Genomic DNA, 26,156 nt, shown 5'->3' with positions numbered 1-26,156 from the left:
ATGTCAGCACTATCTTTTCCCTAAATAATTCCTGGTTTCTGGGCTCTTTTCCCGCATTAATCTTGAGAAACTCTTTGTACTCACAAAGCTGTGGCTGGTTTTGACAGAGTACAACCCGGCCTGATGCGATTTGCTCAGCAACAGCTACGCATCACAAATTTCAAGCAAAACTAACCTAATTTACCCTGGCAACCCTGGACGGTGCCCACGACTTTGAGCTCCTTTTGGTTCTTGCTCTGGTTCTGGGCTCTGGTTCTGGTTCGTTGCCTCGGCGAGGTTTCCCTGGCCGCAACCGCAGACCCAGCCCTGACGAGGCGATAAGGTGGAAACGGGAACGTGTTGTAGTCCGCAGAAGCTGCCCCTAATGATGCCACATGTCCAGTGGCAAGGTGTACCCCCCCTCCATTTGCAGCTATAACTAAATACATAGTTTAATTCGTGGCTCGACGCTTTGTTCACGGCTGTTGCTTCTGATTCTGCTCATGTTCATGTTTTTAATTCCGTTACGACTTTGTTGCCAAAAGGATAAGGGAAGTCGTTGGTGCCCCTCTGCACGGATTTGAAGCAGCGTCGAGAGCAGAGATTAGCGCTGGGGTTTTTGTGCGGTTTTGTCAGTTTGTTTTCGAGTCTGGAACACAGCGCAGAAGTTAATTAAGTTTGGGTTCTTTTTGGGTTCGTGTTCTAGTTATGGTTCTGTTTATGGTCTGAATATTTTCACAAAATGAACTGGGGTTTTTTCCATCTTTCTTGTGAATCGTAAATATTGCTATATTTTCGTCCTTTAGTGGGGACCGAAGGAGGCAGGACGGATATCACAGCAATCTCGATGCCAACTTTAGTTGCTGTAGCTTTTATATTTTTCTATGTTTATATTCACATATTTTTGTTGGCTAATATTTAATTTGTATGCGTTGCCTTCTTCTTCTTTTTAAAGTGTCCCTTATCTACGTGTTTTTTAACAATATCCAAGTGATTGACGAGCTGCTCAAGAATATCCTCCAACCGCACTACACGATTTTTTAGCCTGAAAAGGATGAGAAAAGGATTAGCTTAAGCCCAACCAGAATCTCCGATTACACACCGAAATAGCTCCTTTTCTTCTATGTCTGGTTGAGCATCTTCAAAGTGTTTTGAACTAGCAGAAGAAAGAGGTTACTTATTACTATTAAATTAATATAAATTAATTAAATTTACCCATGGGTCGGCGGTCGCTTTTGATCCTCCTCTTCTGCGGCCAAGGCAGCCTCAATTTCGCGACGCTGGGCACGACGCCTCAGACAACAGTAGAAGATCCAGTTAAAGGCCAAACTCAATTTCCTATAAACATACGAACCCAAATGACTGCGACCCGTGGTAATTTCACCTTTTACCGAGTTGTAGGTCTCCATTATGATGGCCAGAAACATGTTCTAAGGGTAGATAAACATGAACGGAAGAGTCTTCAAATGCTGTGCCAAAATCTCACCAACAAAATGAAGAACATCAACAGAATGTATGTGAGAAAGTAGATGGGTCCCAGCACACGATTTGCCTGCTCAATGAGCTTGTACTGAAAGTCACCGAGGATCATGCGCACCATGGTCAAAATGGAGGTGGTAAAGGTATCAAAATCGGGATGTTTAGTGCCAAAAAGAAGGAGACCCAACTGCGCATAGGCCAGAAAAACAATACCAAACATGAGACTAAAGCCTGCCAGGTCTTTGTAGCACTAAAAAAGGGGAAAGGAATCGATGAATGAATGAGAAATGAAATAAATATATGTAAGCTATGTAAATGGTAAATAAATGTTAAATAAATGCAAAACAAATGTAAAATAATTGGAAAATAAAGGCAAAATAATTGGAAAATAAATGCAGCAATAAATACCCTTCTCAGCGTTGTTGTAAACTGCACGAGAGTCTTGTTAAAGCTAATAAACTTGAAGATCTTGATCCACACCAGAAAGGCCAACAAGGCCATCATGTCCACATAAATGTTGTTCCAAAAGCAAAGGATGTCAATGCTGAGAAAACCCTCATTTATGCGATTACCGGCGGTCAAAGCTTGCACATGAAATGTGTGCCAAATGTTGTAGCCAAAGGCTAGATAGCAAAACTGTCAGCAAAGGAACGGATAGATCATTCAAATATAGATGGAAATTCTGTAAAAATAAGTACCAACAAGACAATGCCATCGAGTACGTTCAGCAATGATCTGTAGTAGATTTTGAAGCCCGTTTTGCGCAATTCCTTCGTCTCAAAGATGGTGTAGTAGACGACCATTACATACCAGAAGATAGAGCAAACCATTTTGAAGAGACTTTGCTCCGTGAAGAAGGAATACTCACGAACAGTGCACAGATGGGTTTGAGGTATAATACAGCCCGTTGGGGGTATTTCAGCGATAAATCTAAGGGAGAAAGCGGATCCTCAAAGCAGCTAAACTTTGGCTTGTAGGCTCTACGCACTTGGCACTCTGAAATATATCCGTATTCTCATTATACATATTAAACTCGATCACACACAGCCGCGCACCGCGATCCACCCAATTGAGGTTCTTTAGATCCTTGATCTTCTTCATATTCGCTTCCTTTTCGTAGGTCAATTCCGCGGTGTAGCCACCAGAGCGGTACAAATTGAGCAGCGTCCAAATGGGTGTGGCATCCAATTGGCTCATTGTCATGTAGGCGGTGCTCTTGTGTGTGCCGCCCGTCTCCTCCGTGGACTTGGAGTACGGTGCATAACACGTGTTGAAGTAGCGTATAAAGGCGTCATTCACGTAGCAGCTACCGCGGCGTACGCGTATCTGACGGATGCGTGGTGGACCGAGCATGAGATTCTCGTGCAGGAAGACGCGACCCTTGAGATGGGTCACCCACTTGGAGGTGTCATTGCCGAGGCCCATAGCATCGAAACTGCCAGCAGCACCGCCGGTACCACCGCCTCCACCGCCACCGCCACCGCCACCTTTCTTTGTGTCCACTTCTGCATCGGAATTATCCTGATCGGATTCCCCATCGCTGGGTTCGCCAGCGATTGCTCGAGCACTTCTGCCACCTGTCTCCTGATCATCATCCTCTTCATCATCATTCTCCACATAACCATCATCCTCCATGTATAAACTATCTTCGATGAGTCGAAGTTCCTTGGGTCGGTACTCATCGTTTTGGCCATCATCAATTCTTCGAATCCTACGACCTCCCCATGCCTCCTGCCCCTCCTCTTCGTCGTTCTCCTCATAACCAACTTCCTCCAAGTACACACGGTCTTCTGCCACGCGAAATCTCTGCGGTTCCTCGTCCTCGTCCGCCGGCGGGCTCTCATCGGCTTCCGCAGTTGTGTTTGTATCTTCTTCACCATCGTAATCAATTGTTGTGTTGGGCTTTGCCCCCGTACCATCACCCAGATATATTGTCGTGCCTCCATGCAGGGTAACCAAAAAGTTAAACTCCAAATAGTCCCACCAATCCGAGACTGTGAGTATTTTCTCAAAGGAAATGGTAACCGTGGGCTCCACAACCATTTCGCGTACGCTAAAAAGTTGCTTTATTGTGGTGTTCAGGTAGTACATGTACGGTTGACGCACCGATAGAGCCACTGGAAGGAGAAATGAAAGGGAAAAATTAAGTGTTAGGATTACCTCTATGTCCTTGAGGTAGGGGACTGCTAACACTGGTAATCATAAAAAACTACTAATGAGGTCCCGTTAACTGGCTGTTACTGCTTGACACCCTGTGGCCGGTCGCTATTACAGCTAACTGTGAGCGCTCTCTGCCAGCTCACTGTAAGCGCTGTCTGACAGCACGCGCTTGCTCTCTCGATCCACAGTGTAGATTCCACACGGCTCTCCAGCTAGATTAAGCAATTCCCCACCCCGCGTCAACAGCTTCGCCTCTTCCCCACTCACCAATTGATGTTAGCACTAGAAAAATAAGAAACACTGCAAACTCCATGAGTGCATCGCGCACCTCCTCATCGCTGGAATAGTAAATTCGCGACTGCTTCACCCTCGTGGTCTCGGTTTGGTGGAACTTGCGTCTGCCGGTGGTGCCCCTCGGTGTTGGTGGCTTTTCTGGGGTCGAATCTTTCTTGCGTCCGAATATCACACGTTTTTCTACTGTCGGTTTTTCCTGGGTGGCCGCTATGCGGGGCGACGGCTCCAGGCGGTCTGCCTGCAATGAGGTTCGAGGTAGCGGCGTTGCTTGAACTGGCTCTGCAACGGGCACACGTTTGGCCAACTCAGCACGAGACGGAGCCTGTTCCCGCCTGGTGGCTGCTCCCTCGCCGGCCATGTAGCTTCTTGGGGAACGCGGCATAGTCGGCGGCGGGATACCACGTGTTCGAGACAGTGCTGGCATGCCACGTAGCTGAGCCACTGGCGATATGCCACGTGGCGCAGACAGTGGTGGATTGCCACGAGGCTGAGTCGGTGGTTGACTGCCACGTGGTTGGCTCGGCGGTGGGCTGCCACGTAGCTGTGTCACTTGCGAGATGCCACGAGGGTGAGTCGGCGGTGGACTGCCACTGCCATGGGGCTGAGTCAGCGGCGGACTGCTACTGGTACGGGGTTGAGCCGTCTGTGGGTCGCCACGGGGACTGCCATGAGGTTGAGTCGGCGATGGGTTGCCACGGGGAGGTCTTGGCGGTGGGCTTGGCCGCTGACCCTGGGATCCTCCTTGTTTCTGACCCTCTTTATCCATTTTGAATGAAAACGTTTCTTATAACTTTTTTGTTTTGCTGTAGAATTTGTGCCTTCAAGATGGCTGAGCACTGAAAACTGAGACTTGGCAAAGACCCCAATGACAGTCATGAATCTTGAAGCTTAAATAATGCCTACTCTGACCTGGCACATGCCACAAAACGAGATACAGAATCCAAGGTGGTGCCCAGACAGCTGCTGCTGCTGCTGCACATAGCAAACTCCATTCATATGCATATTTCATGCGTTAACGCCAGCATTTGATTTGCAACACGAACAGTGTGACGGGGGGAACACGATGTGAATGAAAAGAAGAAGCCATCACAGGCTGCTCTTGATTTATGGTCCCCCCACTGTTGATCTCCTTTTCCCACCTGTGCGCCAGTTGAGATGTCAGCAGAAATCAAGCGTCCAAAACATGAACTAGAAAGTCCCATTGAAAAAGCTAAAGACGCTCTTAAATCCTCTCAGCAATGGTGCGCTCTTAACTTTTCGTCCACGCTTAAGTGCATAGCCGCAGGTAGCAAGAGGGGATCTCCATTTCGCACTGCGCATCTCCCTCTGTCCTTTTAGCACATTAGCCAAAGCAATTACTCAATTACACCCCCAATGCAGAGGCAAAACCTCTCAGAGAATCTCACAGTTTACTGTGTTTGGAATGACTGCAGCCGGGGGAGAGAGTGCCAAGTAAACTTTTAGCTATTGGCGCAGCCGCAGAGACAGAGTGCGTGCTAGAACGCAAGACGTAAGAGGTGCCAATCCGCTCTTAGATGCTCTTCAAGCGATGCGCTCATAACATTTCGACCCAGCTGCAGGTCGTTGCACTGAACTTTTTTTCATTGCAGAAAAAAGCCAAAACTCTTCAAATGAATTCTCGTTTGCTTGCTAATGATCTCGTCCACGCACCTCGCTTCTACCTGATCCCTTATAGAGCATAGCCAAAAGCACTCACACACACCCACACAGACATTGCAGAGGCAGAGCCGCTTTCATATGTATGTATCTTCTCACCGACTAGACTTCGTTGACCCTTAAATGGCTTTAGTTGGAACGAAGTAAAAGAATTAAAATAAAAGTAAGCTCCCTGCGCAGATGCACGTTAGTTCGTGTCGTCGAAGAAAAAGGCCAGAAAAATTGTGGAAAATGCTCAAAAATGTATTTTAACACTCGTGTGATAAGTGCAGAAAGTTGTAAAAAGGCGGAGGATATTTCAGAATGTGTGAAAAAATAATAGTATCACTCAGTGTTAAGTGAAAGTGAGGATGGTCATTATGATTTCAAGGGATGCCAGGCGGTTACTGCAGAAGTGCGGAAGTGTTAACTTGAGTGAAATGTAAAAACAGTTTAATGTCCTAAATAATTGAAAAATAAATAAAATAATAAACGGCTAGCTCGCCGATAAGTGAGTGCTCTCATACAGTGAGAGCGAGTGCAAGGTTGTCTTTAGGACGGCGAGGGGTGCCTGGCGGCAAGCAGGGAAAGTTTTCGGCGGAAGTGCACGAAATTTAAAGAGTTTAAAAAGAAAAAATATAGAGACCGGAAAGCGGCACAATGCGGCTGCCCAGAAGGCAAGAAAAGCCAAATTGAATTGTGTCTAAACTTTAGTCTGCATATAACATTATATACATACATACAAAATGTCTTGGTCATTTGAGCGCAAATGGAATTATTTAATTATAATTTAATATATCCTTAGAAGTTGCACATTATTATTCCCATTTTTCTCATGATGTATTTTCACAGTGCTCTAAATCTATCAAATTTCAACTAAATGGGGGTATACATCATAAGCTATACCTTTGGTACACAATAGAAAGGAAAAATTTCCCCAATAGCACAAGAATATCTTTATACACACATAAATACATATTATCTACTTTATTTCATTTGTTAATTTTTTCCGAATTCATGTGTAATAACACCTCTCGCCATAAACTATTCCAGCGGCTCCAAGCCTGGATATTTCAAGCGGCATTTCACTAAGCTTTAATTTTATTTTATTCATCTTAAAATTCCTTGAATTGCATCTGAAAGTCATGTATATACATACATAGAAAAACAATTCCCAAAAAATTGTCTTTTAATATTTTATTATTTATTTGTAAATCTTTAAAACCTCTAGATTTGGTCTGTTTTTTCCATTTTGTTTGACCTCTCGATAATCTTGAAAATGTTTGAATCCTCATACATATCTATATGTATAATTTGTATTATGTTTATATATATATTTAAATTAAAATAAAATGTTGCTCTTCAACCCTCTATGCAAATTTAAGTACAAATTGAACAACAAATTGTGTGTGTTTTGTATTTGAAATCAATTGATGCGAGATTAATTAAAATAGAATATAGTTTAAAACTATTAATGACTATAAAATGATGTCTGAAGTAAGGATGAAATACTTATAAGCAATCCCCCGATTTGGATCTATCTTTTGTGACGATTTTTTAGGATATCAACTAAATGTGACTTTAGTTACAGCTATTAGTTAATTGATGATTTCATTTTTTTTCACAGAATTTTCTACCAGTTATTTTAGCGTTTTTTTGTGTTATTAAGACTTTCATTCATGTAAAAGTTGCTTCCAACGAACGGAATTTCGAATGTTTTGTGGGTTTTTGTTTGTGCCCGACTACAATTTACATTTATATTTATTTATTTATTTTGTTTCTTTCTTATTACTTAGGTAATTTAAGTTTAATTTGCTAAGTTGTTTCTCTTGATTGGTGCGAAAATATGATATTCCTTTTAGATGTTCTCTTATTGCTTAACTATTTGGCTTTGAAAAATACTTTGGCGCCACACAACGGAGCTTCATACAATTTCTGAGGGGGGATTTGCTTATTTTTTTACTCGTATTTTTTTGATTTGTTTGCCAACCACATTGAATAGTTTTGGTTTGGTAGTGTATGACGATGCTTGAGAGGTTTTTTTCAGCAAATGTGATTACAACAAGAATGCAACTTTTGGGCTACTTCTTTGGTTGGATTTCTGGTTTGCCATTCCATTCCGTCCCATTCATCTTTTTTTATTTGTGCACTCTATTTTATCTTTCTATTTATCTTTAGCTTTAGCTGTGTGTGTGTGTGTGTTTGTGTGTGTTCACTTATCAGATACATTTTTGTAATTGGTCCTTTGGTTTCAGAACTTTGCTTAAAAGGCACAATTGTTTAAGCTATATAGTTTCCATCCATCCTCTGTCTGCAAGGGGGTTTGGGGTGTGTGTGTGTGTGTCTAGTACGGCTTGGCCGCATCCTTGGAACGTTTCAGTTGGACCTTCAAACGCTTGGTCCCTATCTGGAAACCATGCATCGCCTGTATGGCCGCATTGGCCGAATGTGGATTATCATACGAAACGAAGCCAAAGCACTTGGATAGATTCGTTTGCTTATCGATGAACACCTTGGCCGACAGCACATTGCCAAAAGGCAAAAATGTCGAAGCGAGATCCGTATCAATGAACTCCTGAGGTAGATGATAAATGAACAGATTGCTGCCATCGGGACCTAAGTGGGAAAATATTTTATTAATTTGGTAACATTCTGGTAAGATTTCCGTGCTTGCACTCACCCTCGATCTGTTTGCCAGCCACACCTGCGGCGGCTGCTTGTAGGGCACTGGCATTCAGGGACTGTGGCGAAACGCCATAGGCAGCACCCGGCACAGATCCATTTGTCAGCCCACTCAGGGCGGGTGAGTAGGGATCGGAGGCACTTGTGGTCCCTGCAAAATATTTGTAAATATATATGGTCAAATAATTTCGATATTTTTAGCAAAATTTTTAATTTTTCGATGTTGATTTCCTAGAAAAAAAAATTCTATATGTACTTGCAACAGAGCACTCGCACAGGAAGAACACTCGTGCGCAAATGGAAACAGGAACACACACACACACACATAGAGAAAAATACACACATGTATATATACAATAAACGTGACCCGAGTTGAGTTAACGCATATGAGATTTTCCCGTTTCCCTTACTATTTATTATTACTTTTTGACTTTCCTTTTCCCATTTCCCACTTTGCTGTTTTTTTTTGTTTCCTTCCATCTTTTACCATTATTAAATTTGATATTTTTTCTTTTATGTCGCTTTTGTGTACATATCATGAAAAATTTGTTTGCCTTTGCTGTTTGGTCTCCCAGCATGGCGCCCCGTTTAATCGAGCCTGCCGTGCCCCTGCCACAAAACACCTCTGATGATTGCTTTGTGCAATAATCTGCCCATTCTCCTTTTTGTTTTTTTTTTATTTTTCTGCTTTCTACTAAAAATTGTATTACTTTCTTTAGTTTTTTCATAATGTTTTATTTAATTTCATGGGTATGGTTTTTATATTCTTGCAAATAACTGGAGTGCATTTTTCATGGGAAACATTTTGGGCTGGGGTGGGCCCAATTTAGATAAAAATAAATTTTCTTGTTTGCAGAATCCTGCAAAAAATCCTTCATAATCAGAATCCTTCATAAAAATTAACTGTAATCGGAGAGGTTGGAGTCAAAAAAATCGACTAAAATTTATTGGCAAACTTTTGGTATTTGATTTGGTTTCATGTGGGCAATTATCGTTTGTTCCAAAAGTTTTTTTTGCGTTCAAAGGAATTATTTTGGAGGGCGTGGATCCCTTTTATGAAGCGAATATCCGATAGCACGAATATGTTTCTAGGCTCTTCATTTAGAGTTTTAAATAATATTTATTTATTGAGTTGTTGTTAAGCTGACAAAATGATTTCCAGATCCCTTGAATGAATTGGTTTAAGTTAAGTTATATTTCTTCCTTTCCTTTAAGCCTTGACTTTAATATGTTTATGTGTGATTTTCTACTCTCACTTTTTCGCAATTTTAATATTTAGAAAAATGATTTTTTCTGCAAATTTAAAACTGTTGTCCATAGAATATCTGCCTGACTCTGCGACATGTCTCTTTCATATTGATCATTTTCTTATTTTGTCTTTTTACAAATGCAATCAACGATGGCATTCCATCTTTTATTCTTTTTTTTTCAGCACATTGATTTGAATTATTTTTCGTGTTTGGGTTTGGTTTTTTTTACATTGTTATGGCATCGATGTACAATTTTGTCTCCGGTTTTCATTTTTTACTCATTTGCTTTCTGTGTTGGTTTCAAAATATCATATTTTTTATTGACAGAGATTGGCAAAACGGATGAACACAAACAACAAACACACGGAGAGCACAAAACCCTGAATTAGAAACTTTTACACACAGATACACAGATTGTAAATAAATTCATATGTATGTGTGTACATCTTATTAGTGGTAGTGGATTTTGGGAGACCAATAAAGATAGGAATGTACATATAGACAATTTTAAATAACAATAGAGTTTTTGGTACTGACAGAGCCTGCGGAAATTGGTAAAGGCCTTTATATTAGTGAATATATATTTTTAATAAACACCAGACTGTATAACACTGGAGGGGGAAGAGGGTTGATTCTGTGGAAAGGGTTTCTGGTATCAAGCTGGGTGGAAAGGGAACAAATTGGAATAATCATTGGGAAGCAGCTTGGAATATGGTTACAAAACATGTTTTTAGACCAGCTGGAAGTTTTAGGAGATATTATATTAAACAAAGGGATTCAAGAAACAGGTTTTGTTACTATTCTTTTGCACTTTAAGAGATGATCTCTAAAGAACTGTCATTGTTATAAGAATATCCAAACTTAAGCTTGGATTTTATATCATTCAGGTAGAGATTTTATTTTATAAGAGATGATCTGATGACAAATTTAATTTTTATTAGAGGGAATTCTCATAAATTGTAGATTCGATTTTATTTCATTAGGGGTAAAACTAACCATCAATCTCATATTTTAAAATGTACAATAAATTGTGAATGTATGTTATTTTCTCTTGGCAGATGCTTTGTGTAGTGTTAGTATTTTCAGCAGGGCGCAGCGAGGCGTGGCTAAGCCTGGGGTGCTCATGCATGTGTGGGGGGCAAGGGTTCTCCTATTTTTTGTAAGTGAAAGTAAACCTCGAGTGGTTTGAACATTGTTTTAGAACATTGTAAGACAAAACAGTTAAAACACTTACACAGACAGATTGGATACAAGTGGACACTAAATACACACATGGATACATGGAGTATAAAGACACAATCGGAGTTGAGGATTTCGATCTACTTACAGAGCGCATTCAGCGACAGCGTTTGGCCGGCGCTCGACTGATGCGCCTGGGGCATCAGCTGGGACATGCTGTACGGATGCTGAAGCAGCTGTGCAGCAGAGGACCCTGCTCCGGGCTGGGCATAGATCAGTGAGTGCTGCTGTTGACGTTGGTTGATGATGCTGCTGCTGCTGCTGCTGCTGGTCGCAGGGTGATTGTGGATGTTGTGTATGCTGTGGTTGCTGTTGCTGCTGCTGTTATTGTTGTTGCTGTTGTTGTTGGGGGCGATGGTGAGCGGATGCTGATGATGGTGCTGCTGGTGGGGTGAGGGCGCGGAGGCTAGCAGTGTTACCAGATTCTGCATAGACAGGGATGGAGCGGCGAGCAGTCCAGCGCTAGGAGCATGCCCGGCGGTAGGGAGCCCGATGCTGCTGCCGCTGCCACCGCCGCCGCCGAGGGATGCTGCGGATGATGATGGGCCGCCGCTGCCAAGTGAGAGAGGTGCTGTGGATGCGGCTGCTGCTGCTGCAGCCGATAGATTTGCTGCTGCTGCTGCACCGACGGATGTTGTCCCGACCCCGGGTGGGCCGTGCTGGCTGTGGTGTGTGGCACTGTTATCCGGTGGATGGAAATTTAGTCCTGATTTTCCATATTTATTTATTGTTTGTGTTTTTTTTGTACAGTTTTTGAGTTTTTGGTTTTATGGTTTTAAGGTTTTGGTTGAGTTGGTTGAGTTGATTGATTGTTTTTTTTTTGTACATGACCACAGAGTCAATCATAGACATACCAAAAAATGTTCAACGAATATTTATATATAAAAAACATAGAAGAAAACACACACCCAATTGGATTATTTACATTTACAAAAATTATACAAAAAAAATTAATTTTGATATTTAATTTTTTGTGTTTTTGGTTTGCAATGCAATTATTTTGTTGTTTTTTGTTTTGTTTCGATTTTCATAGATAAAAAATTCATGTAAATATTTAAACATACAAATCAAAAGAAATAGTTCAACAAATAGTAATAACAAAAATAAATCACGGAACAGATAAGAAACGAAAAATAGGGGAGGGGAAAAACAAGAACAATATGAAAATGTAAAACATAAAATGATAAAATAAAATAAACATACAAAATTAATTCATTATAAAATACTAAAATAAATAGAGAACTAAAGAAACTGGAAATTATTTTTTAGATCATTTATGAAAATGTTTAATTTAGTTTTAATTTAAATTAAAATTCCAATTAATTGAAATTGAAAAAAGAATAAAAATTATTTTGTTTGCTAATTTTGGATTAAATTAAAAAATAGTTTCGATTAAATTATATAACTAAAAGGGTTACAAAATAGTTCAAATAATAAGAAAAGTGTGGGAATGAAATAAAAATTGATATAAATAAGGAGGGGATGCAAGGAGTTAAATAACAAATAATAATTTGAAAAATAAATATATAAGCCAGAGACAAAATCAGACAGTTAAATAAATACATTAATCTCAATTTCAATAGAATGCAGTTAGGCATAAGCTTTAACATATTTCAAATAAACTTAATCAATTGTATCAAATAAATGAGGTAAAAAAATCTTAGGAGGCGGGAAAAAAGAAACAGGAAACGAAGGGAAGTCTTCCGTTGCGGATTCATTTCCATGTTTCATAAATGGCGGAGCGGCGAATGAGTGAAAGCTTTTTCTACACAAAACAAGGAGCCTAGCAAACACATAAGAAAGAGACAGGTACATGTGTGTGTGTGTGTGTGTGGAGTAGAGAAAGATATGGACACAGAGACATTCACGTGGTGGAACGGGTGTGGAAACACGGGGGGATATTGTCTGGTATATTTAAAGAATATGCACACAAAATTGCTTTCATCGCTATGAATGAGCTTCCAGGAGGCTTTGGGTGGGTCTTCCTGTCTGTGTGTGTGTTTAGTTTGGACTCCCCTTAGATCCTTAGATCTTCCTTTCCCCCAACTTTTTTGTGGGCATAATAAAACTTAAAGTGTTCTCACCTGGGGACAACTAAAGGGTTACTTTTTTTCTTCTATTTTTCCACATTGGAATTGCATTTGTTTTACATACCAGCGCCTCTTGCGGCTTTCCCCAGGCTATTGGGGCAGTCTCGCCTTTGTTTTTTGTATACCCCAGCCGCATTTTCTATGGTTCCCTTCTGTGCTGCTTTGCCTTTGATGGCGTCTTGGCCCTGGGGCACTTCGCCAAGTCTTGTAAAAATGTTCAACTTGCAGAAGAAAAAAAATGCACAAAGACGTTCTTGCTTGGATTATTTCTTTGTGATTTCAGCTCTCACGTGTTTTGGGTAAACATTCTTCATGTGTGCGAAGAGTAAAATATTCCTTTTTCCTGCCAAATAATTAGCTACTACGTTGAAATGCCTTTTTCCAAAATTAAATAAAGTTTCTTCGTTATCTTTTGCCGAAATTGGTTAAATCAGCAAACGTTTTCAGGTCCGCCGCATCCACTTAACGGTTTCCATTCAGCACTTACGTAGAATATACAACAAAGAGGGAGAAAGAAACTTCGAGTGGAGGAGGAAGCAAACCTAGAGGACACGTTCCATACATTTGCTGGCCATCAGAGTTCCTTCTTTCTGGTGCTGCCAGCTCCTTCTGCCAGTCTCGGCTTCTGCCAGCTTCTGGTGCTCCTCTTTCTGCTCTGGATGAGGAGCTCTGACATTTAAAAACGTCATTTGTTATTCAAGTGGCATACGTCGTTGCTCTAAGTTCCTTCTAACTACCCCTGACTGTCCCTGACTGTCGCCGCTTACTGTCAGCTTACTGTTACTGCCGTGAGGTTGGCAGTTCCCTGCAGCTATAACCCAGCAATACCCTTTCGCTTTAGATGTGGGATTTTGCAATTGAGTAATCAAGTTTGCAGGTTGCACAAGAAGTTAATTATTAAGGAAGGTTGTAAAAGTTTTTCGGCTTTCAAAATTCTCTTTTAAGGACTTTATTTCCTTAGCCTCCAATGCTCTAATTCTCTAAGAAATTATTCTCAAAATTCTGTCACAGTTTTGTCGTTCGTAAGAGCATCCTAACTTTCCCCTATGTATGTATATATCCCTGCTCGTATTTTTTGTTTGTGCTTTGTGCGATTACATCACGCGCCGCTCAACATTTGGCTGTCTGTGATTCCCCCCTTTTACGAGTATTTCATTCTTTTTTTTGTTCTGTTGCTCTGTCTCTCTGTCCTCTTCCTTGCCGAGTTCTGCTGTTTGTTCAAGCTTTCTCTTGTGCTTGATTTGTTATGCGCAAAATGTTCACGTTCACGTCGAGACGGACCACTGGCCAGACGTAGAGTTCGGGGAGTGGCACGTCGGTCATTCTAATGAAGCGACGTTGCATATGCAACACGTTTACATTGACGCCCTGCACGTGTGTTCACGGGGGCTGTCTGTGGTTTCTGTGTGTGTGCGTCCAAAATCTGTTTGTCCGTCTGGGAGGCCATCATCATCGCTATACTGCAGTTGTTGTTGTCATCCCCTGTCATTGTCGTTGTCCACCTTTTAATCCTATTACAATGTTTTTGTTTTATTCATCATGGCTTCTCTGCAGGCTGGTGGGCCTTCTTTCTGGTCCTTGTGCTGCTCCTGCTTCTGGCCTAGCCTTTCCATCGTTTTCTCTCTTCATTTGTCTGTCTCTTCGTCTGAATTTATGCAAATTTCCTTGCTTAAATTGAAATTAATTATTTGACAGTTGTCACTGGGGTGCACAGAGCGGTAGCGGGGGGAGCACAGCTTTTGTCCAATTCTTCACTTTTGTTTTGCTTTATGCTCCTGTCTAAACCGAGTTTGCTGTTTATAAATGAAGCAACGATAGGCTTTGGCATTCAACAAAAAAAGAGGCAAAAAGTGAGTTTTATTTGTAAGTTTTACATTAATTCATGTTGACTTTTTTAAGCGTTCAACAAATGACTGCAGTGGAGCTTTCATTGAAACTAAGCGAAAAACATTTATCTTACGCACATGAAACGTTTTTTAATGCTTTTGTTTGTTACATTATGGAAATTTTTTTCAGATTATTTCCTTCTATTTCCAGAAATTTTAATGTAATTTTAAATTACAAAAATATTGAAAACTTGCAGACCAATAAAGTTGAAGAGAGTTTACTTCAAATTATTGTTAGAAAGTGAAGAAAATAAATTTCATAATTTTAATTATATTTTTTTAGTACATTTCCTACTTTCTATCTTTTTTTTTTACAGTATAACAAATAAAACATGTGAGTGGCTACCACCTGCTAATAAATCTTCCAATACTCTTCTTGTCCCCAATTAAACACACACTCACACTCGGAGGATTAAAATGTTACGATCAAGTGAATAAAAAACGGCCAAAATGAATGAGAACAACAGGAAAATTAAAATAAGTATACTACAAAAACAAGCAATTAAAATTACAATTAATGCGGATTCATTTGTTCTCTTTGTGTGCGGGTTGCAGAAAAAAAAGAAAAACACAAATTAAGTGCGCGATAAAAAGAAACAACATATATAAAAACTCACTAAAATACGATTAAAATTCTTTTGAGAGGAAAAATATCGAGAAAATGGGTGAAACAGAACAGAGACAGACATATATAATGAAACGATAGGGACAGAGACAGAATCAGATGATGCAACGCTGTGGATTTGTCTGTAACTTTGAGCTAAAACAGATCGATCAGATGTGGTTTTGGGCTTAGGTTTGGGTTCGGATTGGGGGCAGGTTTTAACCTAAAGGGATCTTAGCATTCTAAGTTTTTCTCCACTCACCTGGCAGATAATGTGCCGGACTCAGTCCGTAGCTGTGCAGCTGTTGGTACAGCTGGAGGTGCGCCGCTGCTGCTGGATCTCCGCCTAGGTAGGCCGCTGCGGCCGCCGCAGCTGCTGCTGCTCCTTGGTGCGGATTACCCCCCAACAGTGTAGGCGCCAACGAGGCATTCAACTGTGCGGATGTGGGCACCGAGACCAGTGCTGTCTGTGTGCCGCTGCCCGCCTGCTGCACAGGTGGTACGGCAGCCAGTGCTGCTGCCATTGAGGGATTGGGCCTAGCCGCCGTGGGTGGTGCCGCTATTAGGGCGGTGGCTGTGTTGGCGGTGGGCGTGTTGGCAGCCGCGGATGCTCCACTCGGCGTTTGGCTGGTCAGCGCATTGATGCCGCAAAAGGCGTGCAGCTGCTGCATTTTCTTTTGGTCCTTCTCCTTTTGCGTGTCGGCGAATTTGACGACCAGTGGTGCGGAGCAACCCTCCATGGTTTGACTTTGGTGAAGGGACTGAAAAGGGGGAAGGGAAAATGTATTTAAATTTGTAAATTTAGTGTCAAATTGTTTTCTCAATTTTTCATATTCTTTCCTCAGTGAAAACTATTTTTTTGTATTGTTAATGACTTTTGAGTTTATTTAGCAGAGCGTTCACAAGTAGCAAGCTTGCGAAACCTGCAAACCTGCGCTGTTAACAGCGCCTTCGCTCTGTTCACGCTGCTGCTACTCAATAATCCTTAAAAATTCGATTATATTTTCCATAATAATTACATTAATAATTTGGTTCTTTCACTGTTAAATAATTCGAACTTTATCCTTTCATTAATGTTAAACTATTTTATTCGTTCGGCACGAAATCCCAGTAATAAAACCCCTGCAACATCGAACTTATATTTTCACTAGTCCCTTCCTTGCACCCAAATTACACGACAACTCTTTCATCCTACCAAAAGAAGTCCTACCACCTCTAGAAAATTGTGTGTAATGTCAGCCTTCTTCAGAAGGGTTTGTTTCTTACTACGAAGACCTTTTTAAAAAGGTCGGAAATTTCCCTAATTACTTTGTAGCCAAGAACAGACGTAGCTGCAACTGAAGGGGCAGCGGCAGGGGCAGCAGTGGAGCAGCAACGACAGTGGCAAAACAATGCGCCGGCTATAAAAGTCGCGCCAGAGAGCCGCAAGAATTATAGTCAATGTAATTAAAGAGCACTGCTGGTGCCTGCCACGATACTGGCGGGCCGAGGCCAGGATGCAGGCCAGAGTTGCCACCGTTTGTCGCCACCACAATTGAGCGGAAGTTTTTGGGGCGCCCCGGGAGCCGCAGCCGCCATAGCCGTTGGATGAGTTTCAATGATAAAGTCTACATAAACCGGAAAATAAGTAAAGTGGCTAACCCAGGAAACATTGCTCCCAGTCCACCATTGTAACACAGTCTCAGTCCCCTCCCCGCAAGACCACCAGCCTCAGCCTCAGACCCCACCACAGCCTAAATGGCAGCCTTGACTAAATGTTTGGCCTGGTTTCGCGCGAGAGTTCAGAGTGGAATTTTGTTTGTTTTTGGGCTTAGCAGAAAGGTGTAAATTAAGTCGCCTAAGCGTACAAATGGGTCTGCGCTGTCAGCTGTCTGTTGTGGCGCGCTGAGGAGGGAGCCTGGGCCGGGGGACACGGCTTAAGTGCGCGTCATTATTCTGCTGCTGTAAGCCTCAACTCTGCCTCAGTGGCCATACAATTTATCAAACTCTGAGCAGTCCTGCAGTGACTGCTGCAACGATTTTGAGTGTCTGCTGCAAATGCCAAGGGGCAGGAGAGGAAGTTAGCAAAGGAGTGCCAGATAAAACCCCTAGAGGAAGTAAGGCATTTTCAATATATGAAAAATTAACAACGAATTGTAATTCAAGCAACAATAATTGCTTATTATATAACGGGCAAGTCTTTAAAAGTCACTGCCATCATTGAGAATATTTTAGAACATTTGCGCTTCGTGCCCATGAAATGATTAAAAATTACTTTAATTTTTCCCTAGCATTTCCTTCAATTTCTCGTCGAGCTTCTCCTCTCTTCACCCCTTTCGGCTACCATACAAAACGGCAACTGTAAACGACTTAAATGATCCGTTGGCTTCCAGAGCCCAGAGTTGAGCATTAAAAAAGCTGAAACGAACCGCATACCAAAACTGCGCTCCAACCACTTGACAAATTAGCGAGAGACGAAAGCGAAAAAAAAGGAAGAGGGAAATCTGCATGCGTTGAAAAATGCGACCATCATTTGCTTTCTCAACCCCTTAACCCCTCCTTCCCTCTTCTATCTCTATTCCTGTTTTATGTATAGAAAAACAGAGTTAATGGTGGAGCAGTGCAGCATAAATTGCTGGGGCTATAAACATGACACATTAATATTAAATGCATTTTTGCCAACAGCTCTCAACTTGAGCTGCAGAGCATCTTGGCGTGGTGTAGGAGTGTGGGCGGAGCAGAGCTTGGGTCTTGGCAATTTTATCGTCTTTGGATTGCATTTGATGGCCCTGCATACTTTCAGGCGTCAATAGACTGCAATGACTTTGCAAACCCACGCCGCTTGACTGGACAAGACGAAGCCAAATCATTTTGGCCAGGGCCAAGCAGCAGCTCTTCCGCTTCCCGTTACCAACTGCAACTACCAGCTCTCAGCTCCTCCTGTAGCTCCCATCTCCCGCTAAGTATCAGCTTTGCTTGGGTCCATCTTCAGGTCGTGGCGCCAACCCAAGCACAAGCTCATTGCTGGCTCGTGCGTGACTAGCATGCCGTAATTTGACTTCAAATGCATTAAAATCGCTGAGACACACACATAGACACATGTGCCTGTACAGTGGTAGCTCGTGTGTAGGAACATAGCTTTGAATAATTTGAGGGACGTTCTTGGATTTTTACAGGAATAATAGTCCCAGAAAAACTCCCGCAAAGAGCCCCAGAAGGAGTCCCAAAAGAGTTCCAAAAAAGTCACAAAAGCGGACCCAGAATGAGTCCAAAAATACTCACAACGAGTTCTCAAAGAGAATTCCAGAAAGAGTCCTCAAATCCAGTCTCTGCAGAACCCTGAGCACAATCCTATCGCAACTCCAGTGTAAAAAAACACGTAAAGTACAGTAAAACCAAGCATACAATCCAGTACAGTATGTACTCACTTCTCTCTGTAATAGCTTCTGTCTCTCTGTGTCTCCCTGTGCATGTAAATGTGTGCCTGTATGGCTTTATAATGGCTGTGCCCCACCCAGCACCCACAATACAACATTCATCTTGCAAAAGGCGACAAATTATGTGCAATATACACAGAAACAGAGGCGCAGACAACATGCTTGGACTGCCCAGAACTTTAGCTCCCACTTCCCGCTCTATCTCTCTCTCCCTGCCGCTTACAATGTGTCTCCCTTTCCCTTTCGCTCTGCTTACATGAGTTTGTGTGTGTTTGGCTGTCGGAAGTTTGTAATTTTGCCTGTTTCCGGCGCAAAACTTGCATGTGTGTGTGTGTGTGTGTAGGGGTGTGTGTGAGTGTGTGTGGTCTATCCAGCATTCCCGTTGACTTCTTCCGCTGCCAGAGGCGGCGTCTTGCTTGCATTTCTCCTTCCTGTTTGCCATTGCATGCGGTTTTTGTTGCTGGCCTGCCTGCCATTGTGGAATGAAGCTGTGCAGCTGTGTGTGTGTGCCTCTATGGCTGCTTTAGCGTGTGTGTTGTAGAGTCGTGTTTTATATGCGCGACTCTTGCCGCCTCAGCAATTAATCATTGCGACAGTTTTTCCAACACAGCAGCAGCAGGGGCAGCAGAGGCAGACTGGAGCAGCAGCAATTGCAGGAGCAGCAGCAGAAATGATGAGATTGTTAAGCGCCTTTGATTTCCCTTAAAGGTAATTTGCTTGACAATTTTTGCTATGCCCAAGTATAGTCGTTGGAGTCTTGAAACTTGGGAGATGCTGGGACTATTAAAGGGACTATTTGGAGCTTTAAAGTCAAAAATAGTTACAAATATATCTTCTCAAAATTATCCCACTACAATTTGCTTATAAAACACTTCAAATTCTGTCATAAACCAGGGTATGTAAAAAATTCTTCCTTAAAGCTCTGTCTTTATCCTCTATATCATACCCTTTCCACTCACCTTGATAGCCCCAATGGCATTCTGTTTAGTTGCGAATGTAACGAAGGCACAGCCCTTGCTCTGTCCGGCCTGATCCCGCAGCACGGTGCACTCCTCAATGGTGCCATGGCCCGTGAATAGCTGCCTCACATCGGCCTCCGTGTACTTTTTGTTCAACATTCCCACGAAAAGTTTACGCTCTGTAAAATACATCAGAAAATGTTTTTTTAAATAAAAATGTAAGCTGAATGAATTCATACAAAAATGTTACAAATAAAATAAATGCTGCCAGTTGAAGTTAAGAAAAAATTAACGTAAATAACAATAGCGAAAAATTACGTGAGGCTGCGGGTCAAGAGGTCGCCAAACAACGAGTTGTTTTTAAAGCCAAAACTTAATGAGTTGCCGATGCAGAAGGCACCGACCGGATTGACTATTATTATGGCATGCGGTGTGTGGTACTTTAGCCAGCCCTCAGATCGTACATCGCGGCTGTATAAATGTTGCCTCAGATGAAGCTGGAACGGGGACTGGCTGATTGACTAACTGACTCAGTGAGTGACTGAATAACTGACGCGAGCTCGAAATGGTGGCCATAAAAATGGCATTAAAAGCGCTCACACACCAACAAACACCCACGCAGAGGTGAATGAATGTGGGTGCAGGGAGTACGTTTCTGTGCGTGTATTTGTAGCTTAACAGCTTTAAAGCTTATGGGAAAGCAAAAGGCAACACAGAGCGGAGTATTTGGCTGTTTTCAAGCTGAAAGATGCCTTTCAGAACAAAAAAAATGTGATTGGGTATATAATGGTAATTTAATAATAATTTATGGAGCTGCTCAACGCAAGTATTGATCTAATTAGTCTCTAGAATTCATCTCTGTAGTTTCATGGAAAAAATAAATTATGACCAGCATTTTTCTGTGATTTTTTGTAGATTTAAAAACAATAGGGAAGTAATAGAATTTCATATTTATATTTTCTTATGAATTTTAGTTATTAATTTAACAAATTTCGCTTCACACTCAATGATAATGGTATAATAAACCTTATAATATTAATATTTTACCGATCACTGAATACAGTGCCTTCGACTTTTTATTTTATTGCAAAAAACCCTTCCACGACTCAGCGCTATATAACTCTCTAGAAATCTCTTTCAAAAACCTTCTAGAAACTCTCCAGAAATATCTCTGCAAACTCCCTCCTCTCTAGCATCTACAATTCGTTTCTCCCTTCCTTCAATGTGCACCCTCGACACCCCCACAACAGGTAAAAATATGTTCAATACATAGATTTTTTTTGGCTCTTAAATACAATAATGAGCTGCTCCCCCCCAATGTGCGTGCTTTACTTTTGCATGTTTAACGATCGACCAGCAAGGTATTTAACCCAAATTGTTGAGCACACGATGTATGAGTGATATTTTCGAGGGTTTTAGGGGACAACTTTGTAAACAAGCAGCTGGGACTCGGAAGGGGCAAAAGGAACTTTAAGCTGCAACAATAAATTTTCTTTATCTTTGGCATATCGACGGGGGAGGTGTGGGTGGGGAGAGGGGAGTAGACTGCAACCAAACTAGTTACATTTGTAGAGGCAAAAGTTTTTGTGCATGGCAATTGTTATGCTTTATCTGTGGAACCAGTACGGAAGGAGAAGAGTGTAGAGTGGAAGATGGAGAGCGAAGAGCGTAGTGTGTGTGGGAGTTGGGCAAAACTTTTTCTGGTTCGGGGTTCGCACATGCAAAAGACTAAAAACGCAATCGCAACAAATCGAATCAATGCAACAAGAACGGGGGAACTGCAGCAAATAAGAAGAAAAACTTTCATTTCTGCAACACTTTCGAACACTCACCCTTAAAGTTTTTGCAGACACACATACGCATGAGGCAGGGGGGAGATGGACTTTGAAATTCTCTCAAAAACAAACTAAGCGTGCGTTCAAACCACTTTAGATACTCTAGCTCCAGAAGCTGAGATGGAGAGAGGTTCTGTGCGTTAAGTGAAGATGACACTGAGACAATGGAAGACACCCATAAAGCAGGTTCAGAAAGGGTGTTGTGGAAGGTCCAAGAAATGTGTGCAGTTTAAAGGGGCTTACATCACCTAATTTAATTTATGCACTTTTAGTGTCACTTTCAATCTGAAATTTAATTATTCAATTTAGTATTTAAAATTATCCAAATATAAAGATTTTTTTTTTCTCTCTCTCTTTATATTTACAATCTGTTTGTTTAAACAATAAGTAAATTGTATAATTAATATTAAATTAACAGAAATATAAGTTTTCCAATGAGCCCTGCTTTATATATAACATCTTTTAAATTTGTTGGATTTATCTATCGGGGAGATCGAGAATGTGGTTTCTTTTCAGTCTTCTTACTGATAAGCTATTGTCTAATAGACTTAAGGATAAATTATTTTCGTGGTTGTGGAGTCTGTCGATGTATTTCTTACTAGTTTTCTTTATTTCTTCTTTAATTGTTGGAATATTCAGATCTTTGTGGATATTTACATTAGATACGTAAAACGGAGCATTGACAATGTGTCGCAAAGTTTTTGATTGGTAACGCTGAAGTATCTCAATATTTGAGTTGCTAGCAGTCTCCCAGAGCTGTATAGCTTAGGTCCAAGCAGGCTTCAGTATGGATTTGTAGAGACGAATTTTGTTTTCCAAAAGTGGTTTCTGATTTTCAACCAGGACATTTTTAGTGTTTTAAGTCCAAGTTGTTGACATTTTGCTTTAATGTGGTTTTTCCATGTTGATCTGCGGTCGAGATGCAAGCCGAGATACTTCACACAGGTACTTTGTGGAATTGGTGAGCCGTTAAGAGAAACATTTCGGCAGTTACCTGGTCTTAATGAAAGCGTTATTTGGACGGATTTCAGGACGTTGATTCTAATTCTCCATCGAAGAAACCAGTCTTCAATTAGGCTTAGCTCACTCTGCAGGAGTTCATTTATAGATGTGCTTGTGGCTAAAACGGCTGTATAATTAGCATATGTTGCAACAGTGCAGTTGTTTGTTATGGCTGCACGTAAAATCATCTTTTAGCCAGATTTGATTTGATTAATAAATAGTACGGAGCAGGTAGCCATTTCTTTATCTTGTACAACAAACCTTTGTGCCAGACTCGATCTAACGCTTGTTGAACATCAACAAATGCAGCAGTGCAGTATTTGTTTCGTTTTCAAATGCCGAAACTATATCATTAATAACCCTGTGACCCGGGTCCGAATTGGTATTCAGGAATGATGGAAAGTTCGTCCAAAATTCGCAACATTTTCTTCAATAGTATTTTTTCAAACAATTTCAAGTATATTGTCAACAGACTAATGGGACGGTATGATGTCAATTCCGTTTCTATTTTGTTTGGATTTAGGATCATAACGATCTCTGCACATTTCCATTGACTTGGAAAGTGGTCTAGTCTAAGAATCGCGTTAAATATAAGAGTGAGAAACCCAATGCGTTTTGGTGGTAAAGTTTTTAGGGTGATACCGTCTATTTTATCAGGGCCTGGTGCTTTTCTATTGTTCAAGCATTTGATTTCTGTCACAACTTCTTCATATTTGATGCTTTTAATAGGCAAGCTCATTTGGCAGGGAGACTCAAGGAATTTTTCTACTTCAGTCTCTGTTATATAATTATTTATATCGTTTGGCTGAAACACAGAGTGCAGATGTTGTGAAAATGACAAAAAAGACCTACACCAAGTTCCGTTGCTTTTGCGAATATTTATGTTTCTTTAAGCTGGTTTCTTTAGGTATTTAGTCGCTCTCCATAGGTTGTATTCATTGTTGCTGGAATTAGGGTATAAGTTTCTCAGATACGCAGCTAGAGATTCATTGCGTAAGTTCGACAGCAGTTGTCTAAGCTCGGATGCAGTCTTGTTGTAGAATCTTTTGTCAGCAGGGTAGTGAGATTGAACCCAAAATAGTATCATTTTTTTTTTTTTATAATAATAATAATTTATAATACTTTTTTATTTAAATTCATAAAAATGTCAATCCATTTTTATCAACTTTCTGTCCTTTTTCTTTATCCAAACACCAATTAAATCTCTTAAATTTTATCCTCTTCAGCTGTTCCTTGAGTTTCTGCATTTTTCAAGGGCATTCCCACATTCGCCTATCCCCCAGTCCAACTTTCTATCTTTATCGCAAACCCTCCCAATGCATTGTCAGGAGGACGAGTGGGGCCAATGTGTCGTAAAGTATAAATATAGGAAATTGAGTCGCTGCAAGGGAAGTGATTGGAAATTGTTGCATTCGGCTGCAGTTGGCACAGGTAGGTAGGTGATCCGTGGAGACACACCAAGCCCCAAGCCCCAAGCCCAAGCCAGAGCCCAAGCACTCAGAACGCACTCAACCTGTTAGAGGGGAGTCCTCCCTCCGGAACCCACCCCAGCCTTTTCGTGCATGAGGACCAAAGTTTTTACCCGAGTTCCGAGGCATTCCTCTACACGGAGGCAGCGGACTGGCCTTTGTTTGAACTACAGACCAGGCGGCAGCCTCTCCCTCTATCTTATGTCTCTCCCTCCCTCTCTCACTGCGTCTGTCCGGCACATGTGCGAAATTTATTTGAGGTTAGTTCAGGTGTGACACGGGAAAGTAACATTTATATATTTATTGTATGGATTTTCCATTTTAAGTTGCAACTTTTCTGCCCCAACCAAGGAGATAGCAAAAGAATGCCAAAAGGAGCTGAAAACTTATTGCCGACACCTGAGTTCGAGAGCTCTCTTTCTGTCTCTCTGTGACTCTTTTACTCTCTCTCTCTCTCTCTCTCTCTCTTACTCTTTCTCTGCCCCACTTGAACAGCTTGTTAAGGACCTCTTTTGTATTTGGCATCGCTGATTGGAAAGTTTTATGCGCACGTGATTTTTCCACAGATGATAAAAGCGGTTGCCAGAAAGTCCAGAAAAAAAGGTAATGCCAAAGTATGCGTTCTTTTGTGCTGTGTGTGGTTACCCCAAAGTTGGTTGAAGTTCGAGAAAAGGAAAAGCCCCTCCCCTTGCCCATTCGTTCATTAACGGCTTATGGCTCATTTCCATGGCTCATTCCCCTGGTTGACTGACTGACTGACTAGCAGCAATCTCCGCATTAATTCGGCTTTAGGCAGTTTATCATTTTCACCTTTTCTCGGCGTCAGCCAAACTGCTGGAGAACTTTATTTGAGATGAAGTCGGTGGCTGCCTCTGTCTCGCTATAATCTCTCTCTCTCTCTACCGCACTTATATATCTCGTTTTTTGGGCCATCTCTGTCTCTCTCTCTCAGTGTCAGTCCTCTGGGCCGTTACAGTTGCAGAAATTGCAATTTCACGACAATTACCACAAATTGGTTTCCTCAACTGCCTGGGCGAAGCGAACATTTTGGTTGGGTCCTTCGTGCTGCATCCTACGTCGTGCCTTCCGCCTTACAATTATGCGCCAAAGTTCTGCGCTCTCTTTTTTGGGGAGGGAGAACTTCCGTTCTGTGGCATATGCATTGTAAGTTCATCCTTGGGGCGCCAAGTGAAAGCGGACCAACTCTGCCATATGATGTCGTTAACTGTCTTAAGATTTATATGCCACAGTCAAAAGCGGAAACTGCACTTATATAAGGGGTCCACACCCCCACAGCTCCCTGCCTAGATAAGTCCTCCCTCTCATATATTTCACTTCACACTTGAGACATCAACTTTTGTGTCAAGCTCCCACCCCACACTCGGGGGCCAAAGTTTGTCCATGTGCATAATATCTTTAGGCTACCTCCCACACTCATAAGATCATTTAACTTATTGGAGTTTTCTGTGGAGTCAGCCAAGCATAAGATTGCATTCAATTTGCATTACAAATAAATTCTCCCACGCTCTGCGATCTCTTAATTATTTTCTGCTACGTTTCAGTTTGTGTTTGTCAGCTTAAACAAATTAAGCGGCGAGCAGAAAATATACAAAATGTTTGGGCATACTTTATGTACTTTCGTGGCTGCATTGACAGCAATCACAATATATAAACAGTGAGCCATGAATGTATATGAACACATGCATGTGGTTGGTTGCAAGTGAAACGCACTTAAGTATGCTTTGCGGAATGGCTAGAAAGATTTTAAGAGATAAAGAAATGTGGATGCTCTTTCAGAGATAATGGAATGGAAATAAATGTCAAATCAATATGAAATAAATATAAAAAATATATAAAACAAAGGTTGAAAAAATTTAATAATTAAATAAATATAAAAAAAATACTAAGAAAATACTAGAACAAAAATATTGCAGCAAATAAATGAGAAATAACTCCTGCAAGACTATGACTATGAGCCACCACAAGCTATGAATTTACGCCTACCTATTACTTTAAAAATACTCAAAGAATTCTTCAAGTCACACACCACTAGAGTATAGTCTCAACCCGCATACAAATACATATGTATTTTCTATAGAACAAAAACCGCAAAACAAAAGTCAAACGCATTAAGCAGAACAATGGCATTCATGGGG

At 41.3% G+C, this 26,156-nt stretch overlaps 2 protein-coding genes across 7 annotated transcripts in view; both read right to left on the bottom strand.

Moving 5' to 3' along the window:
* Positions 1–888: 888 nt before the first annotated feature.
* LOC117582009 lies at positions 889–4,808 on the bottom strand. The gene is made up of 8 exons (XM_034269521.1): positions 3,886–4,808; positions 2,447–3,575; positions 2,157–2,388; positions 1,867–2,094; positions 1,466–1,708; positions 1,195–1,409; positions 1,082–1,135; positions 889–1,024 (listed from the first exon to the last, which is right to left on the bottom strand). The coding sequence occupies exons 1-8, from the start codon at positions 4,676–4,678 to the stop codon at positions 898–900; spliced, it is 3,021 nt and encodes a 1,006-aa protein (XP_034125412.1). The 5' UTR covers positions 4,679–4,808; the 3' UTR covers positions 889–897.
* Positions 4,809–7,441: 2,633 nt separating this feature from the next.
* The window catches only part of LOC117582010 (CUGBP Elav-like family member 1-A), a 57,473-nt gene continuing 38,758 nt past the window's right edge, over positions 7,442–26,156 (bottom strand). For 3 of the 6 annotated variants that reach the window (XM_034269522.1, XM_034269526.1, XM_034269524.1), the window contains 5 exons: positions 19,695–19,873; positions 15,582–16,080; positions 10,828–11,445; positions 8,249–8,401; positions 7,442–8,184 (listed from right to left, as the gene is read on the bottom strand). In XM_034269522.1, coding sequence (XP_034125413.1) covers positions 7,913–8,184; positions 8,249–8,401; positions 10,828–11,445; positions 15,582–16,080; positions 19,695–19,873 — 1,721 coding nt within the window. In that variant the 3' untranslated portion in view covers positions 7,442–7,912. Of the gene's footprint in view, positions 8,185–8,248; positions 8,402–10,827; positions 11,446–15,581; positions 16,081–19,694; positions 19,874–26,156 lie in introns of those variants that run through there. The other 3 variants (XM_034269523.1, XM_034269525.1, XM_034269527.1) reach the window with 3 other exon arrangements.

Source organism: Drosophila guanche, unplaced genomic scaffold, assembly GCF_900245975.1.
Source record: "Drosophila guanche unplaced genomic scaffold, DGUA_6, whole genome shotgun sequence".
Lineage (NCBI taxonomy): Eukaryota > Metazoa > Arthropoda > Insecta > Diptera > Drosophilidae > Drosophila > Drosophila guanche.
The sequence above is the reverse complement of the archived record's forward strand: the minus strand, read 5'-3'. Positions and strand labels throughout refer to the sequence as shown.